Source organism: Zonotrichia albicollis, chromosome 16, assembly GCF_047830755.1.
Source record: "Zonotrichia albicollis isolate bZonAlb1 chromosome 16, bZonAlb1.hap1, whole genome shotgun sequence".
In the NCBI taxonomy this organism is placed as follows: domain Eukaryota; kingdom Metazoa; phylum Chordata; class Aves; order Passeriformes; family Passerellidae; genus Zonotrichia; species Zonotrichia albicollis.
Genome location: NC_133834.1, coordinates 16,355,733 through 16,373,244, shown reverse-complemented (window position 1 = coordinate 16,373,244; position 17,512 = coordinate 16,355,733). Strand labels below are relative to the sequence as shown.

Below are 17,512 nucleotides of genomic sequence, written 5' to 3'. Positions count from 1 at the left end.
CATCAAGGGAAGAGCTCACCCGCATCTTTTTTGGATTAAATCTTTTTCCTTCATATTCTTGAGTCATCCCTCTCTGCAGCTGTTTTTGGGAGAGAAAAATTCTGGGGAAGAGGGTGAGCTATCATGCCAGAACTAAAGGCCACACAGCATTCCATCAGTATCCTTCACCACAGCTTCTGCTTGTGTGTGATGCAGTGACAGCCTAATGCCTTAACCATCTAGAGGTCAGAAAGGCTCCTCTGGCAATAAAGAAAAAGAGGAAGTCTCCTAGAGCCATGGAATGGCACCCCACAAGATCATCTTGCACAGGCTGTAATGGGACAGCTCTGCTCATGGGAAGAAAACTTTCAGTTTTCAACCCTTTGGGGCATGGAGCAAAGGGAGGTGAGGTCTGGGCACAGCCCTGTCCAGCAGAGCACCTACACCATATTCCTCTCACAGCCAGGCAAAGTGTGAAGCATCAAAGCGGATAATCAACTACAATGAAACAGACCAGAATCCCCAAACCACCTCTACAGAGCAGCTGCATCCTGCTTCTTGGAGAGGTGCTGCCACCACCACAAAAAACCAAACCAAGGTGATGCAAGACATATGGATGGATGATGAGTGGATAAAAGGAATGTAGAAAAAAATGCACAAAAAAGAGAAGAGAAGAGAAGAGAAGAGAAGAGAAGAGAAGAGAAGAGAAGAGAAGAGAAGAGAAGAGAAGAAAAGAAAAGAAAAGAAAAGAAAAGAAAAGAAAAGAAAAGAAAAGAAAAGAAAAGAAAAGAAAAGAAAAGAAAAGAAAAGAAAAGAAAAGAAAAGAAAAGAAAAGAAAAGAAAAGAAAAGAAAAGAAAAGAAAAGAAAAGAAAAAGGCCTTTGCCTTACCAAAGAAATCATCCCGTACTATGAGAGCCATCCCATACGAGAAAGGGAACAGAAAGAGATGGGGACAAGGGGGAAGAAAGGAAGAGAAAAACAGCAGCCATTAAGTACCAGTCTGTAAACAGCAAACAGAGCAGCTTGTCAGCACATGTATAGTGTGTGGTGCCAGTACACATGATGCTTGGTAGAAAGTTATCTTGTTCTGCTGCAGCCTGACCTAACAGGGACTTAACTTTAGAGTGTCACAGAATGGTTTGGGTTGAAAGAGACCTTTAAAATTCACATCCATTTCCAGTCCCCTGCCATGGGCAGGGACATCTCCCACTAGACCATGCTTCTCTAAGCCCCACCCAACCTGGCCTTGAACACGCCTAGGGATGAAGCAGTCCCAGTTTCTCTGGGCAACCTGGGCCAGGGCCTTACCACTCCAATTGCAAAAAAAAAATTTCTTATATCTAATCAAAATCTTCCTTCTTTTGTTTAAACCACCACCCCTTGTCCTATCATAACAGATGTCAGGATAAGCTTGAGATGACCTCATCTGCTTCCTTCATCATTTTCCCTGTATGATACATCCTTGAGTTTCCCATCGTCACAACAAAGGCAGGTCAACAGACATTGTGAAGAGGGTGAAGAAAGGACAGTAGCAGGGGGAAAAACACAAAAGTGAGGCTGAGTATCAAAGCTTTCATCTGACCTAAAAAGGCCCAAATCCACCTCCACACTGCAACAAACTCCAACCCAACTTCAGTGGGAGGTTTTCTGAGAAATGTTCACACAAAATGTGGCTTATAGTAAAGCCAGTTTGAATGAGAAGAAGGGATGATGCCATCCCTTTCCTGGTATCATCACAGAGCCCACACTGAGCAATGCCGGGCACAGGGACATGGCAGAGCTTGTTGGCACATGACGCTATCGCAGCTGCCAGGTCACCACCTTTACTACAGGGCAAATTTTACCCAGTCTGCACTGTAATCAAGAGAGATTCCCTTGACTTCAACTGAAATTGCATCAGGGCCCAAGTGTATTTTTCAAGCAGGTGCAAACCTGATGGCAGAGTATGGCCCTAGGGCAGTGAGCAGCCTCCCCCAGCAAAGGACAGAGCCATCACCCATCTCCTGAGACAGAAAGGCAAAGTTTTCACCAAAGACAGAGGCTTTGCCACTCTAACCCATCACAAAAGTGTCTTTGATGTCACTACAATACCCAAAGGGGGTTGTTTTGCACCAGGTAACCCCCCACAGCCAGTGGCAGATGAGGGACTCCTCACAGCACAGGCCATGGAGATTACAGTGGGAACCTCACTCAGTCTGTGCCCACTCGATCTCTGCTACAAGTACCCTTCTTGGCAGAAAAAAAGCCCTTTGAGCCCCAAGACCTTGAGTGACAGGCTAGTGCAACACTGTGGAGCAAACCTGCCCACAGCCACAGAAAAGAAAGCGGGTTGAAAGGTGGCAGGAACGTGAGCAGAGCAGGGACCTCCTGCTGCAGGGAGCCACCAGTGTGAGGCAATTAAGCAAAGTGAGGTGGGAGAAGTCTGCAAAGCCAACCGTGTTTGGACAAGAGCAGGGGAGTATCACACGTGTATACCACAATATCCAACCTCAACCAGAAAAAAAGAAACAAGGAAAACTGAGCAGGAGATACACACCTGAGAACTCCCCTATGCGCCATGTCCAGCGAAGCACAGAGAGACAAGGGAAAAAGGAAGTGAAAAAGGATCCATCAGTGACTAAAACAAACAAAATCAAAATTTTGTCCAAAAAAAATTAACAATGATTCAGCCATTTCAATGTCAAAAGGCATGAAATAGTAAGGACAGGACCTGCCATAGCTGTTGATGGCATGATTCTACATATAGGACAGAAAAAAACCCCAAGGAGAGGTAACCCATGGTACAACTGCAACCACCTACCTCAGCTATCCCCAGATTTCCAGATTTGGATCTGAGAATATCAGATCTTCCTGGACTGGGTAAACCTTCATTATGTCTTTATTTAGTCATCTACCACTAAATGCAGAACAGCTCATTCCCACTAACTCTCACTTCCCCACACCCTGCAATTTTAACAACTGTATCTTCTGACCATAACTGTGCTCTTCAGTGACACTTCAAGCTTGCAAAAGACAACTGATTGCATTTAAAACCTTTTTTTTGTATAATGTAGCACTGGGACTTAGTTTGATAATCTCATTTCAACTTCTGTACACAACACTGTATATAAACTAACCACTAATAACAATACATTTCTGTCTTTACTACAGACCCTCTGCTCTTTAATTTCCAAAGCAAATATAGTTGGTTATCCTAAACGTGAATCACAGAACGGTTTGGGTTTGAATGATCATCCAGTTCTACCCCCTGCCATGGGCAGGGACACTTTCCACTATCCCAGGTGCTCCAAGTCTCCTCTAACCTGGCCTTGGATACTTCCAGGGATAAGGCAACCACAGCTTCTCTGGGCAATCAGCTCACCACTGTCACCACCCTCAGTAAAAGGGCCTGTCCACTGAGCACACCCAAACTGCTGCTGTGATCGTTTGTGTCTGGAAACACCTGGGATAGGAAAGAGCAGGAAGGGGGATCTGGTAGAAGGGGAAGCTGAGAAAAGGGGAGATGGGAGAACAGGAACCTACCCAGGATCACTTGTGATTAACAAGTGTATATGCAGGAAAACTGCCAACTAGTGCTCCCAAGTCTGTAGGAGAAATAAGGGAATTTGGTTCTCAATGCTCATTAGTAAATAAGTGTTCTCACTCCACATTTTCCTCCAGAATACTTCCTATATCCCATGTATGTAAAGCAGTATTAGAGGCAGGAGGAAATCCATATGTTTTGTGGTTTTTATTCAAAATAATAAAACATGAAGAGTGCCAATTATGTACCAGGAATAAACGGGATTTTCCATTTCAGAATCAGACTTGACTGCCAGCCAGTGCTCAAGGGTAATTTCTATAAGTCCTGTTCTTAAAGTCATCTCTAATTAAATTTCTCTTTCTTTAAGGAATTGACACAAAAAAAAGAGAATATTCTTTACAGATTGACTGCCAAGTTTTGAGAGACTGGAGGAAGCAATAAGTCTTCACTTAAGTGAGCTTAGAGTCATTAATGAATTTGATTTACAGAAAGAAGCGAGCTCCAAACATGACCTAGAGGACTCTTTCAGCTTGTGGATTTTGTTCCCTATATCATGTTCATAAAGCACCATTTCCTCTTTGTCTCCGCAGACTCAAAAGTACAGCACAAAGAGAGAACATTCTACTGAACAAAAAAGGCAAAATTTTGGATTATGTTGACAGATTTTTGTCAGCCCTAAGATCTAGCCCTTTGCTTCTATCTTTACCAGACTTTCTTTTGTGCTTTCTATTGTGCAAAGACAAAAAAAGTACCAATCTCATTTGTTGTTGAGAGACACAATCTCTGAGATCTCTCCGTGCTTCCTCTCTTTGTACAACCAGCAATGTTTGTGTTCATTTTAAAAACATCTTTATGTACCAAAGTCAGTGGCCAGAACTCAGCAAAATTATTAATTAGATCAATGTTGATCACAGAACAAGGCACAGTCCATTTCCCAGATTTGAAAAGGAACCAGTCTTTCTATTTTGCTGGCCTGCCATGGGATCACCTGAAAGGGTTCTGCATCTCTGCTCAGGCTAGAAAATGGTCCCAGTACAGAAATGTCCTCATTGTAAGCCATGCTGCAGTCTTCAGAAACCACACTGTGATCTTCAGGGCCCATGCTTACAAGGGCACTGTTCAACAAAGTCTTTGTACATTTTATTGCAAGTGGTAACTCCCAAGCAACAGACATCTCAGAGGTGAAGCACCTTTGACTTCATCCAAGACTGCAGTGAACAACCATGCAAGATTTGGGCAAAAAAAACCTTTGGTCCTTTGAAAACAACAATCTGCATTTCTTGCTGATCACTGGGTCAGGCTACAGGGTAATCCCAAGAGGAAGTGGATTTCCAGAAGGCAGGCTTCCAAAGTGGGAAGCACATTGTCTGAAGCTGCTCATACACCAAGTAAGTAATTTTCCAGAACAGTAACTCTTCCAAGCCAATAATATCTGATACCCCGGTCATTTTGGGGGGAGAAAGAAAAAAGCAGTTGGCACAGTGATTAGCAGACAGAGCCGCAGAATCAACTGAACACTCCTTGATGAGGAAGGAGTGGACAGGAGGACCAAGATAAAGCAGATATTCAACAGCAAGATTATCCATGGTTTTAGTGCTTTGATTCTGCTAGGAAGACAGCTGCTGATAATGTATGAAGCTGGCTAATTCATTCCACAGCTTTAACCATCACATGTAGTTCCTACTATTAAGCTTCCCTTTAAGCAGGAGCCCCAGCCCTTCTGCAAATGGCTACTAGCATCCAGGGGATTGTCAAACCTGGAAATCTTGCTTTTCCTTCAAAATTCTTAATCTTGTAAATATCTGTACAGATTGGCTCCCATTGCAGGCAGAGTAAGCCTGTGTGCTCATCCTGAGGCTTCTGCAGATTTTTTTTTATTCTGGCAATCTTGAGTTGAAGGTGAAACAATAATGGTTTTGTGCTTTAGGCAATGGCATGAGGGCTCTCATACCTGCTGTATGATTTTTCAAAAAACCAACCCAAACCTATTCATATCAAAAGGCTATTGCGAGCATTCTCATGATGGTCTGATTCATGTTCTTAATTCCAGTCACACTATTGACTATAATAGTACGGTTACAGATACTTGTCCTTCATCAAACAAGAAGTAATTTAACTCCTTTCCAGTCTTCAGTCCACATCTTCAAGGTTAAGATTTTGTTTAATAGGGCAAAATCTATCTCCCCTGCAGAAACATATGCTTTTTAAAGGTCCTGATACAAGACATATCAAAGCTGATACAAGCACCTTTGTAATTTGGGCAAAGGTGAGCTGCTGTAAGTCTGTATGACACATTTTAGCTCATTCTATTCTGGACACATACACAGAACTAAACTTACAAGATTATCCATAAGCAGATCTATATCAGTAATCACAGAAAGGAAATGTTCGCTTTCAGATCAGATCTCTTGCCACTAAGTACACATAATGCCTTGTTTCTGGAGTCCTCATGTGTTCTAGGGCTCCTTAAACCAAGCAGTAACATGGAAAATGAGCTTCACTGTTATAAACTCAATCAGGTACCCTTGTCACCTGAGTATGCAAAGACCACTTGTACTGATGCAGGAAAACAGCATAAATTAAAAACATGCTTAAATTCTGTCAAAAAACAAGATCTAGATACTCAGGAATCCAATAGAAAAAGTATAGAGACGGCTCAGAGTGCTCTCTGAGGCAAAGCGGCTTCTCTGACTGCTGCAGGGTCCCAGCCAGGAACACAAAACACAGCCTGGCTACAGGTATTACAAACATCTTCAAAATCAGCTTAAAAAGTTAATTATTACATCTCTTAGGCTGACTGCAAAACAGTAAATACTGCATTACACACCATAAGTTTTCCACATAATTTAAACATCAAAAACTTAACCAAATTAGTTACTTTCTTACAAATTTCAAACAACTGTTTCTCTCAGTATAAAATTACTGGAGGAGGAATTTTCAGCCAGATGCAGAAGAAACAAATTTTGTCTTCAAATTATTTGTGTGGAGAATCCTGTAGAGAAATAACTTATGCACTAAAGACAACCCAAATAAAAGTTATCTAACAGCTGAGATTATTTTCTAAATAATCATGACTGTACTGAAGGTACATGCTTCTATCACATGTATCTCAATTTCCATGCATTCTTAAAAAAGAGAAACATCCAAGTTCTGAAAGAAAAAGAGAATTTAAATGTTTCTAGAAGTTTAATATGGAGTCATTGTACCAGAGAAAATAACAAGGTTTTACCTAGCAGATCTGCTCCTTCATCAACATCTCCAATGACCTCAGACCCTGCTGTGGAAAGTTCATGGTACAGAGAGTCTGTGTTGATGCCAAATGCTTTGTTCACAATCCCCTGTGTTGGGCTGTTGTTGGAAGAAAAAAAAAACAGAAGGAATCTTGTTACTTGGCAACATTTAAGCTCAAATACTTATCTTTGAAATACTGAGCATCTCAGACTATTGCAATCAAAACCCATCTGTTCACCCACTGAATGAATCAGGAAGCACACTGAGTAAAGAAAATAGCATGTGTTATTCTCCATATCATAGACTTATGAAATTACGTGGGTTGGAAGGGACCTTAAAGACCACCTGGTTTCAACCCCCTGCCATGGGTAGGGACACCTTCCACTATCACAAGTTGCTCCAAGCCCCATCCAACCTGGCCTTGGACACTTCCAGCCAAAGCTGCTCTGGGCAACTGGTGTCAGGGCCTCCCCACCCTCATGGACAAGAATTTTTTCCCAATATCTCATCTAACCCTGTTCTCTGGCAGTGGGAAACCATTCCCTATTGTCCTGTCCCTCCAGGCCCTTGTCCAAAGTCCAGCTGTCCTGGAGCCCCTTTAGGCCCTGGAAGGGGCTCTGAGGTCTCTCTGGAGCCTTCTCTTCTCCAGGTGGACTCCCCCCAGCTCTCTAAGCCTGGCTCCAGAGCAGAGGGGCTCCAGTCCTTGGAGCATGTCTATGGCCTCCTCTGGACTTGCTCCAACAGCTTCATGTCCTTCTTATGCTGAGGACACATCTATCATCCACAACCTCAAAGCTCACCCAGATGATTTACTCTGAAGTCACACAAGTTAAGGTCGATTCAGTATTTCACAGAAAAATTTCACATCGCAGAAGAGCTCAGCTTTGACCTGTCAGATTCTGCAAAGATTCCCATGCTCCGATCAATCTAGATAGAAACCTCAGACAGCAGTAAGACCAAAGAAGAAATTCAATGCTGAAAACAGCAACAGCCATTTTACTTGGCCAGCCAATAAGTACAATCAGTCTGAAGGGTCCATTTTTCTTTTGGGTAAGGCTATGTATTGAAAAGCATTTCTTCACATGTCCTCAAATGTATTTAATTAAAGGTAAATCAAAGTTAATAGTTTTTAGTCTGATCAGATAACAGTACATTTCCACCTCTCAGTGTCTTTGATACCATAAAGAATCTTCTTGTATTTCCTGACAGCCTCATGGCTCAAAGCAGCAAAGAGTTGTGAATGTGAATGAATGTGCAGGTGAGGCAACTTCTGGGATTGTGGCTGTCTGCTCTAAAAAATTGCCTTAATGTGGGTTATAAACACTTTGCAGTGCTTTTCCTTGTATGAGTAACATCAACCAGCATGAGCAGCAGGTGTGCAATTTCTCCAACAATCTATCAGAAGGTCAGCACCAACACAGATGATCTCAAGTTTTATGGCTTCATTATCACATAAACAATCCTAGTGATTATAAATGGAGTGTAGTAGCTGCTTCTGATATTGCAGCCACAGCACACTGCAAAGAAGAGGAAAAAAAAGTGGGTTTTTCAATTACAGAAAAATTCCAGCCACCCAGACATCTGAGAGCACTGAGGAAGTACAAATTGTGCTGTGATGGCACTGCAATTAATCAGTTCACACAATCCAACAGTCAGCACAAATGAAAGAGAAACCAGCACTCAGTCTGACCTGGAGACAAGTCAGATTGAACTTTCCTGTTCAACATTCAGCTTTCAGAGGTATATGTATCATGAAAGCACTCTGCTTTCAGAGCAACACACACACTGTCAGCAGTCCAAGTCAGGCGGTGTCTCCTGTAGCTCTCAAGTCTTACCACCTGGAGTAGAGATTCCTGCCTGAAGAGCTCTGGTGCATCTATCCTCTCTGTTTCCTTCTTTCCCCTGGATTTGACCAATTTTTTATCTGATCTCATCAGTCACTTTTGTCTTCTCCACACTGAGCAGTTTCAACTCCCTGGATTCCTCCTGACCCTAAAAACAGTCCAGGTATCCTACATGTCCCAAGGGGAGCTTAATTGTGTGTGCCTTCCCAGATGAGAAATGCAGCTGTTATTGCTGCTCATACCCTTCTCAATGGGGGTGCTCAACAGGGTGGGCAAATCCAGTCCAGACTGGGACCATTAGATACTCTTGCTTTCACTCTGCCAGGGTACTGTATTTTCTGCATATCTGTAAGATTTTGGGGAGGTTTTTTGCTGATACAGTGCCAAATTATCCACTGGACAAGGGTAAAAGGTAAACTTTAGTAAAAACAAATCAAGGTACCTATACCTCACAACAATGTGGTGCCAAAATTAATAGCCTTTAGGAAGCCTCCTATTTAGAACAAAATGGGTGATGGGTAGGGATCAGAGCAGCAGAATTGTTTAGTAAAAGTCTGATGATTCTTCTGAAAACTGTGTTGAGGATTCGTAACCACTCCTCAGCGCACTGATGGGTCATAAATGCTCTGACCAGCCTCACCTAGGAACTGCACCTACCCACTGGTCCCAGGGCTCCCTTTGACCTCAGGCCTATGCCTTCAGTTCTTTGCTAAGATGCACCTGTCTTCAGTCCTGTCTCCTGCTGTTCATGGGTAGCACTGGGACCGAATTCACACCCTTGCTTTGTCTGGGGCTGCTGACAGGGCTCACTACCAGTGATCTGAGCCTCCCTGCTCAGAGCCTGTGGGATTCGGATTGCAGAGGTTACCTCTGTTTGTTCTCCCTTTGTGGGGGCAGCCCTGCCTCCTCAAATACTTGACAAAATTAGAACTGAAAGAAACTTGAGGTTTTAAAATGGAATTTAGAACTGAGGTTTTACTGGATAAATGCACCTTTTCCCTATTCCTAACAGCTTAAGCCCATATTCTCTTTTCTTGTCTTAAAACTTCTGCTGCTCTATCATCTCTCTAAACCCCCAGACCAGTAAGGTAAATGAGTCCACTCCTGGGTCAGCTGTACAGATCCTCCTGGAGATCACCAGCAGGCATCTGCCTTTTGGAGAACCCAAAGCAGGTCAGGATGTCTGATATTAGGCAGAATATATGGACTGTCTCAAATAGCTGCATTGTGAGCTCACTATGAGCCAGAGCATCCATTTGTCACTACTCATGAAGCCAAGTGACAGAGCACACAGGGTAAAGTCACAATCAGTACCTGCTACCCGTGCGTTCCAGGCGGGGATCCTGACACATATCCAGCTCTGGGGTGGAATCAATGATGTCCTGGACATCGGACCACTCATCGCTGCTGCCCATCCCTAGGTAAGACAGTACAGATCATATAGAGGATCAGGACTTCCAGAGAATGCTATTTCTTGAAGGGACTTTTACAGCTTTGAATACTGAGATTTGAAAATTTCATGGTGCCATGTTCAAAGTCTTAAAATCAGAACAGAAAGTGGTTGAAGGTGGTCTCTCAATTCCAGAGCAGGTACACTATAAGCATTCCCCTTCCCACCCCCATTCCAAAGCATCACTAAACTCATTGCCCTGAATACTCACTAAAATGGGATCAGCAGAAATATTTTATCCGTTGAAGTAAATTCTAAAACTCCTTTTTTATCTGCCAATAAAAAACTCCTCCATCCTCAGACAGCATTAGCTGAGTTTGAAGGCAACACAGTGATTTTCTGTACAGCTTCATAGAAATTGCTGTTGTTAGGAACTGGCACTATTTAGTTTCAACAGAAACAGGTTTTCAATACAAATTTTCAAGTCTGCACTGGTTTAGATACCCATTACAGTGAAACTTGACTTTAAAATCAATAAATGAAATGTGGTTTGTGTGTAATCTGCAACCTGAAGCCAATATTTAAAGAATAAGGAATTCCTTCCTCTTGTCAAGTCCTGTTTACTGAATACCAAACTCTTCAAAAGCCCAGACTTTAACCTGTTCTGAACAAGCAACATGAACACTGTGTCTGTTCACACAAAGAATTTCTGAAAGATTAATGACCTAATTTGTGAATTACATTAGTCCCTCAATGAACTTAGATGTGACATTTTTGACCTTTCCAGACAATCTCAGTAGCCAAATATACAAAGTCCATGACAACTGAAGTGTTAATTTCTTTTCATTGTGCCAGCTGGCAGCCAACCCAGGCTGGAAGTGTGATGTGGATCTGTTGCCAAAGCAGGCATCCACACCCAGCAGGTCTAACACAAGCACAGCCTTCCTCAGCTTTATTTTACCAAGCTGGGAAGTTTTTCTGCAAATACCTTTAAGTAGCATTTTTGGTAGTTCAGCTCTAAGGCACATGCATCACTGACAGACATTTTAATTACAGATTCATAAAATACATTATTAAAATTCAAGTATGTGCATCACTTCTAACCATGGAGAACTGATTTCTTATTAGGGGTGAGAAATAGCTGAAAGGTTGAATATGAAGACCACATAAGGAAGCCATAACTATCTGCTTTGAGCAAATTGCACAATATCACACTTCCAGCGAGAAAGTGGGGGAAAAAATGGTTCCACTTCACAATTGCACACATACAAAAAAGAGATTATTTTGACCCATGAAAACTGTTGATAGTAAATGAGCTTGTAAAGCAGGAACTGTAAAAATCAGGGTATTTATAGGACATTCAAACTACTGACATCCATGCTTAGCTTTCCTGATACAAGTGTTTCAGGGTCACAGCCAGACCACAATCTAACAGCAGGCTGTTCAGAACCCATATGCTTCCATGGACAACTCTCCTAGCCTCTGACAGATGGACATCTGGGACCCTGAGGGCGCCCTCAGGATAATACAGACTGGGACTCAGTCTCCTCTCCTCTCTCAGTTCTCCTTCAGTGCTACAGCAAAAGATGTTATATGTTGGTTTATGGTCTTACTTCATTAGGAACCAGCTTGTGAATGGTAATTTCTGCTTCAGTAGTAACTTAGTTATAACTTCTGCTTCCCAATGAATAACTTGCATAAGAAGATTATCAGCTGGTTCAGATGTCAACCTCATAGACCTATGTTTACCCCTGTGCTCCCGCATATTAACCTGATGACCTTTGATAAATCTCACAGTCCTTTTAAGTACTTTAAGTAGTTTAAGTTCATGACATGTAAAACAGATCACTTCTCATTTCTGATGGCCACTGCAAGTCTCACAATCCAGGGTAGACCTGCTCAGACACTACATGGGCACAGCTGAAGGGCTTTTATAATGTTATTAAATCATTTATTTATTTAACAGCCTGGTGCTAAAGCTTAGAGAATGGCTTTCCTGACAAAAAATAACTAATTCAAATTACTAAAGTACTCTGGAAAATTGAGAGACAACAACTGTAGCTTCCACAGGTGTGGGAGATCTTGTATGAGAAAGAGACTAAAAAAAATCAGCTAATTTAGCTGAGAAAAACAGCTGGGTACAATTATTTTAAGCAAATCAGAGTGTGGGATAAGAGCACTGAGGGAAAATAATTATTTAATCTCACACACAAATTTGGCATTTGAACAACTGGATATAAAATACTTACAAATAAATACAGACAGAAAACTAAATATAAGCTCTTAACTTTCATATTGATGAGATCCAGGAACAGCTTCCCAAAAGCTCAGCCTAAGACGTGACTTGAGTGCTCATGAAAGAGGTTCCAAGACATGAATGCATATCACTGCAGGGAACTGAACTCAGTAACCTGTTCCCATTCTATGAATTTGTGAAATTACTCATATAACTGATGTTTTCAAAAATTTACTACACAGAAAACTGCTAACATCCAATTAACCCTGTCTCATTCATGTACCTTTCCAAGTCAGGCTTCCTCAAATTCTATACATACAGTGCAATCTCCCAGCCTCTCCCTGTAACAGAGAGACACAAGCACTGCTAAGTTGATTATGTTAGTGACCAAGTACCTGAGCTCCAGCTGCCATACCTATGCTGACGTTCCTCATTTCCTGTGTGACCTGGACTTCCATGTTCCGGCTGTTACGCTTTTCTCGTGCCCTCTTACTGCTCTTGGTGGTGCCATTGGTGTACTCGCTGATGGGCTGGATGCTCTCATTCAGAGGGGTGACAGCAGCAGAGGGCACAGATGATGTGGGAGTGTTGGACTTGGTTCCCGTGGTGCTCGGTGTGGCAGCTGCTGAGGACTGCCCAGATTCAGACATTTCATCTTGGGGGCACTGTGGCAATTCCAGGGCAGCAGAACAGAAAGGGAAAAGCAGAGTTATACATTTCAGTAAGTCCCATTTGCTGGTGTATGGCTGCCTTAAAGCATAATGAGCATGGTTCTTGCTCATTGTACCAGTTACATGTCCCATTGTTTGCTGGTGACCCAGGGCACTACCACCACAGTGAAGCAGCAAGTTCTTGTGCTGAGCTCAACAAGCAAATCCCACCTGTAGAAAGGGCTGATAACCTTCTTCAATAAGGCTGATAACTCCTTCAATACTGAATACTGGTCTTCACAAATCACATTGGTATGTGATCTCAAGAAAGGTGGCCTTATCACAGGAGAAAAGCACCTGTAGGTCACACTGAGTACAGTGAAAGCTGAAGGGCTTTGGCACCTGCAGCAAACTAGGCCAGTGTTTCCCAAGGCTGGAAGGCAATATGGATATTGCTCGGGAAGGATCTGAAGTGGCCTCTTAGAAGTCTTGACTGATGTCATTACTGTAAGCCGCCAATACACCTAGATGAGAAAACAGCAAACTGGTTTTGCCACTAAACTGCAGAAGCAGAGTGGACACTGATCTGGGATACTGTGGCTTGTCTGACACAGGAGACCTATGTCCCCCAAACCACCTTATACATAGCTAGGCAGGCATGGGTCCAGCTTGAGAACACAGCATAAACAGGTGTGGTCTCACACTTCCAAATGGCAGGATGACAATACCCAAGAATTCAGAAAGGTGAGAAATGAACACAGGAGATGGATTCTCAGTAGGAATGTGCAAAATGGCTCTTGGTGCAAACAGACATTACGGCCCCACTTCTTGTACCATCGCCTCTTGAGGAACAGGGAGTCTTCAAGGCTTTGTCAGGATTTTACATTGTAAGCTGTGTTTGTAAATTAAAGCACAATGCTTCAGTTAGACAAGGAATGCCCTGACTAGCACCATGACCTCTCAGACTCAAAGGAGATTTCCCCACTCTTAAGGGCAGCCTGCTCTAATTACTGCCTGCAGGGAGGTGACATAGTTAATGCTGAGAGTTATATGCGACAGTGAGTTGCGACTGGGTGCAGTGGCATTCACCTGCACATCCAGACCCATCTTTCATCTTCACCACTGGCCTCTCTCCTCCTGTGCAAGTACTAGAGCGATCCTGGTTCTGCTCAGAGGCTGCTCTGAGCCCCCAAACCTCAAAGCTGTGACAGGGTTTCACTTTTCTCATCTGGAAGTTTCGTTCTCTTGTACTAATAACAGCTTCACAACATGACAAAAAAATCCAATATGGGATGAGTGAGAAGATTGAAAGAAATGGTGATTTAACCCTTTGCAGCCTTGTTTTTGTTTAATCTGGAATTTTATTAAGATCTTCCTTTAATTAGACTGGCCTCTGTATGCTTATCTTAAAATGCTCTGCTGCACACTGCACTACAGAAGTCTAAAGGTTTACACTGCACCTGCACACTTACACTGGAAACTCAGGTTTTTTATAATGGCCCTGCCATTAAATGCAATCCACATTTTGTGTATTTTCAGCATTGTTAGTCTAAATAGCACACACATCCCCACATGAATATCCAAACCATCTCCCTTCAATTATCCTAGTTTCAGCATCAAGACTGAGATGAGAACTTTGCACTTAGGCTGCTACATGTGAAAACCACACTTCCCACCTCTACTTCAATTTCCTGATTTAGGAGCTACTTTCCCAGTATGTAAAGAAAAAAAAAGAGTCAAAAAGGATTTTTGATAATAAATAGGCTCCAGTAAGCTTTGGACTACCTCAACTGCAGTTTGCCTTCTGTGCTTTCAGATGTGCAAAGGGACAAAGATTATCAGGTGTGAAGTGCAACCATAAAACCTCTTTCCTCAAACAAAACTGCTGTTGGATGAAAGATTTCAGGGATGTTCTTGGACCCACTCTAAGTCTATGAGAATAAGCAAAGTTCAGAAACATCTTAGCTGTGTAAGAGACACCTAGGTGGGTCCGCTCCACTTGTCATTCCTTGTTCTTATGAACCAGATGTCATTCAAAAGCCCTGGATCATCAGTGTCTATAGGGTAATATCTGTACCAGCAATATCCTGTAACTTCTTGTTTATTGACATAACCTGCCCCTTACCCTGAACATCTGAATAAGTAATTACACCAGTCTTTCACTACTCTTTGGTTACAGATGTGAGTTTTGTACTTCCCTAGAAAACACACTTTATCAACCTTCCAACCTGCATTGGAGAAATTCCTCCCAAATGTATGTACTACCAACGTGCTCCTCTTCAGAGCCCAGAAGCATGTATCTTCCTCCTATTGTCTGAGTGCTCTGTTAATGCTAAATATCGTGCTAAGAGTACAGCTCTTCTCTCCAGCACAGGAGGCATTCTCCAAAACCCACAGCTCACCCAAAGAATAATCTCCACAGCCACCACTTACCTACGGCCATACCTGTAAACCTCCTAAACATCAACTGTGTAGTAGTGACCTCCAAAATGCATTGTAAAGGCCCAACATTCATAGCAGTCATATGTCACCATGAGAAGCCACAATTGTATGGTTATAACACTGAAAGCATAGTACATAAAAACAAAAACGTTAAGGACTTTAAATCTCCAAAACACTGTATAAAATAAATGTAAAGCTGAATGCAAAAATAAAATAATGACAGCAACTAAAATAGAATATAGTAATAAAAAGTAAACAAGGACACTTAAAATGTAAGTACAGCATGGCCTCATGAAGAAGAAAAGATAGTGAGAATTGTCAGGTACATACTGGGAAGGTGAGTCATGTGTGAGTGATGCCAGCAAAATATCAGACCTTTGAAGAAGAGGCTCATGGGAAATGCATGGACCATGCATAGCCTAATCTGTCAGACCAATCTCTGAATAGCGGAGAGGAGACCCCTGAATGGCAGAGCAGAGCTCAAGATGCGCCAGGCAGACCCATGAGCTGCTGCAGTGCAGGTGCAACACTGTGAGGATTTTGGAAGACCTGGTGCAGAAGGCAGAGCAGTAATGGTGACAGATGTACTGAAGGTAGACAGTGCAAGTCTAGAACAGTGACTAGGCATAAGAGGAAAATAAGACCTTTAAGCACAGTGCAAGAATTGGGCATTCAGACAGGATAAGGAGCCCTTTTTAGTGAACACAGGAAGGCCAGGAGATCAGAAAAAAATGACAAACACTTTAAGGGCAAGTGCAACCCAATGCCTGGCCCCACCTGAGTTGCAGAACCATTGCTCTTATCAAAGTGGAGAGAAGGGGCAGGTTCCACCATGTCCTCTCTGAAATAAGCTATTAAGAAGTGAAGGATTTCTCTTCACTCAATCCCTAACTGCCTCCACATACATCCCTCTCAACTTGGGGCCAGCCAAGTAAAGGAGATTAACCCTGAGACAAAGCAGCATGAGGAGCTGTGTCAAATCCTTCCTGCATCATATGCCAGATCTGAAGAAGAATACCCTCCCACATCTAGCAGCGCTACTATGGGAGCAAACACAAAGGGAGAGGCTGCAAAGGGTTACGGACACAGATTGTCTCTAGCTTAATGAAAATGTGAGATGTTAGCAACAGTGAAGGAGTGGGAAACCCTTGCTCTGTGATGGTCTAGAAAACCTTGTAGCTGGAGTTGGACTGCAGCTGGCCGAGGTCACTCAGGTGCCAGTGGTCTAGTGTTGGGACGATCTTGGCCCCTATCTGTCCACGTACCATGCCATCAGCGAGGGGGAAGACATTCAGGGAGTTGGGACGTTCCTTCCTGCTAAAGAGACAAACAGGGAGAGAGAGGAAAATGTGTTAGCTGTATACATGGTTCTGATAGAAAACAAACAGCCCACTAGTGTATATGAAATACTAGTTACTAGAAACTGGACTGCAACTGTTACCCTCACATGGCAGCTGTCTGAACTCTGAACTCCCACACTTCCTTGGTGCTGGCTCTCAGTCCCATGGTGTTACTGCTAGAGTAATACCTTCTCCTGGGGAAACTCTAAGATAGAGGGGGTCAGTGGCCATTAACAGGTACAACTGACTGCTCAATCAGTATGAGAAATTTGAAGAAACATGAAAGTGCAGCCAATTTAAGTCAGTGCTTCTGAGAAACAAAAGTACTGGAGGAAAATAAGCCACGGCAAACAACTCTCACAGCAAGAAAATAAAAGCTCCATAGCTACTAGAGATGTCACCACAGGGAGAGGAATAAGGCTTTTAAGTGTCATCTACATGAAACTTATCACATTCCACCCCAAATCAGGTGAGCTTCAACAACAGGAACCAGAGGGGTTGGATCACTTCCAATTCTAAGCAAGGAAGAGAGTACTTGTATTCATTGATCTCCCTTGATACCCATATTACAATGCACTCACAATTCAAAAACTAAACAAAGATATAAATAAATGCAACATGCATATTGCTAGGTGTCTCTAAGTGTGTTCTGTTCATCCTCTCCTTTCTGGCAACTGCAGGGACTCACTAGTGCAGGTCTGATTCTGAACAAAAAAGCTGGCACAGATTTTGAGACCATGCTTCAGTGGGAGAAAATCTAGAGAAAGCAGAGGAGGTGGAAAGGCTGTGGGACCAGCTTGCCAAACCCAGCCCCTGCCAAGCTGAACTAAAATGATTCTCTGTGTGATGTGCATCCATACTTGGACTCAATCCTAT

General features: G+C 42.7%; 1 protein-coding gene across 25 annotated transcripts in view; it reads right to left on the bottom strand.

The window, feature by feature from the left end:
• MAPK8IP3 (mitogen-activated protein kinase 8 interacting protein 3) overlaps positions 1-17,512 on the bottom strand; it is a 71,682-nt gene that overhangs the window by 25,085 nt on the left and 29,085 nt on the right. For 8 of the 25 annotated variants that reach the window (XM_014273660.3, XM_014273661.3, XM_014273667.3 and 5 more), the window contains 6 exons: positions 16,469-16,613; positions 12,620-12,869; positions 9,893-9,995; positions 6,733-6,851; positions 2,517-2,528; positions 869-886 (listed from right to left, as the gene is read on the bottom strand). In XM_014273660.3, the coding sequence (XP_014129135.2) occupies positions 869-886; positions 2,517-2,528; positions 6,733-6,851; positions 9,893-9,995; positions 12,620-12,869; positions 16,469-16,613 (647 nt within the window). The remainder of the gene's footprint in view (positions 1-868; positions 887-2,516; positions 2,529-6,732; positions 6,852-9,892; positions 9,996-12,619; positions 12,870-16,468; positions 16,614-17,512) is intronic. The other 17 variants (XM_014273679.3, XM_014273674.3, XM_014273678.3 and 14 more) reach the window with 8 other exon arrangements.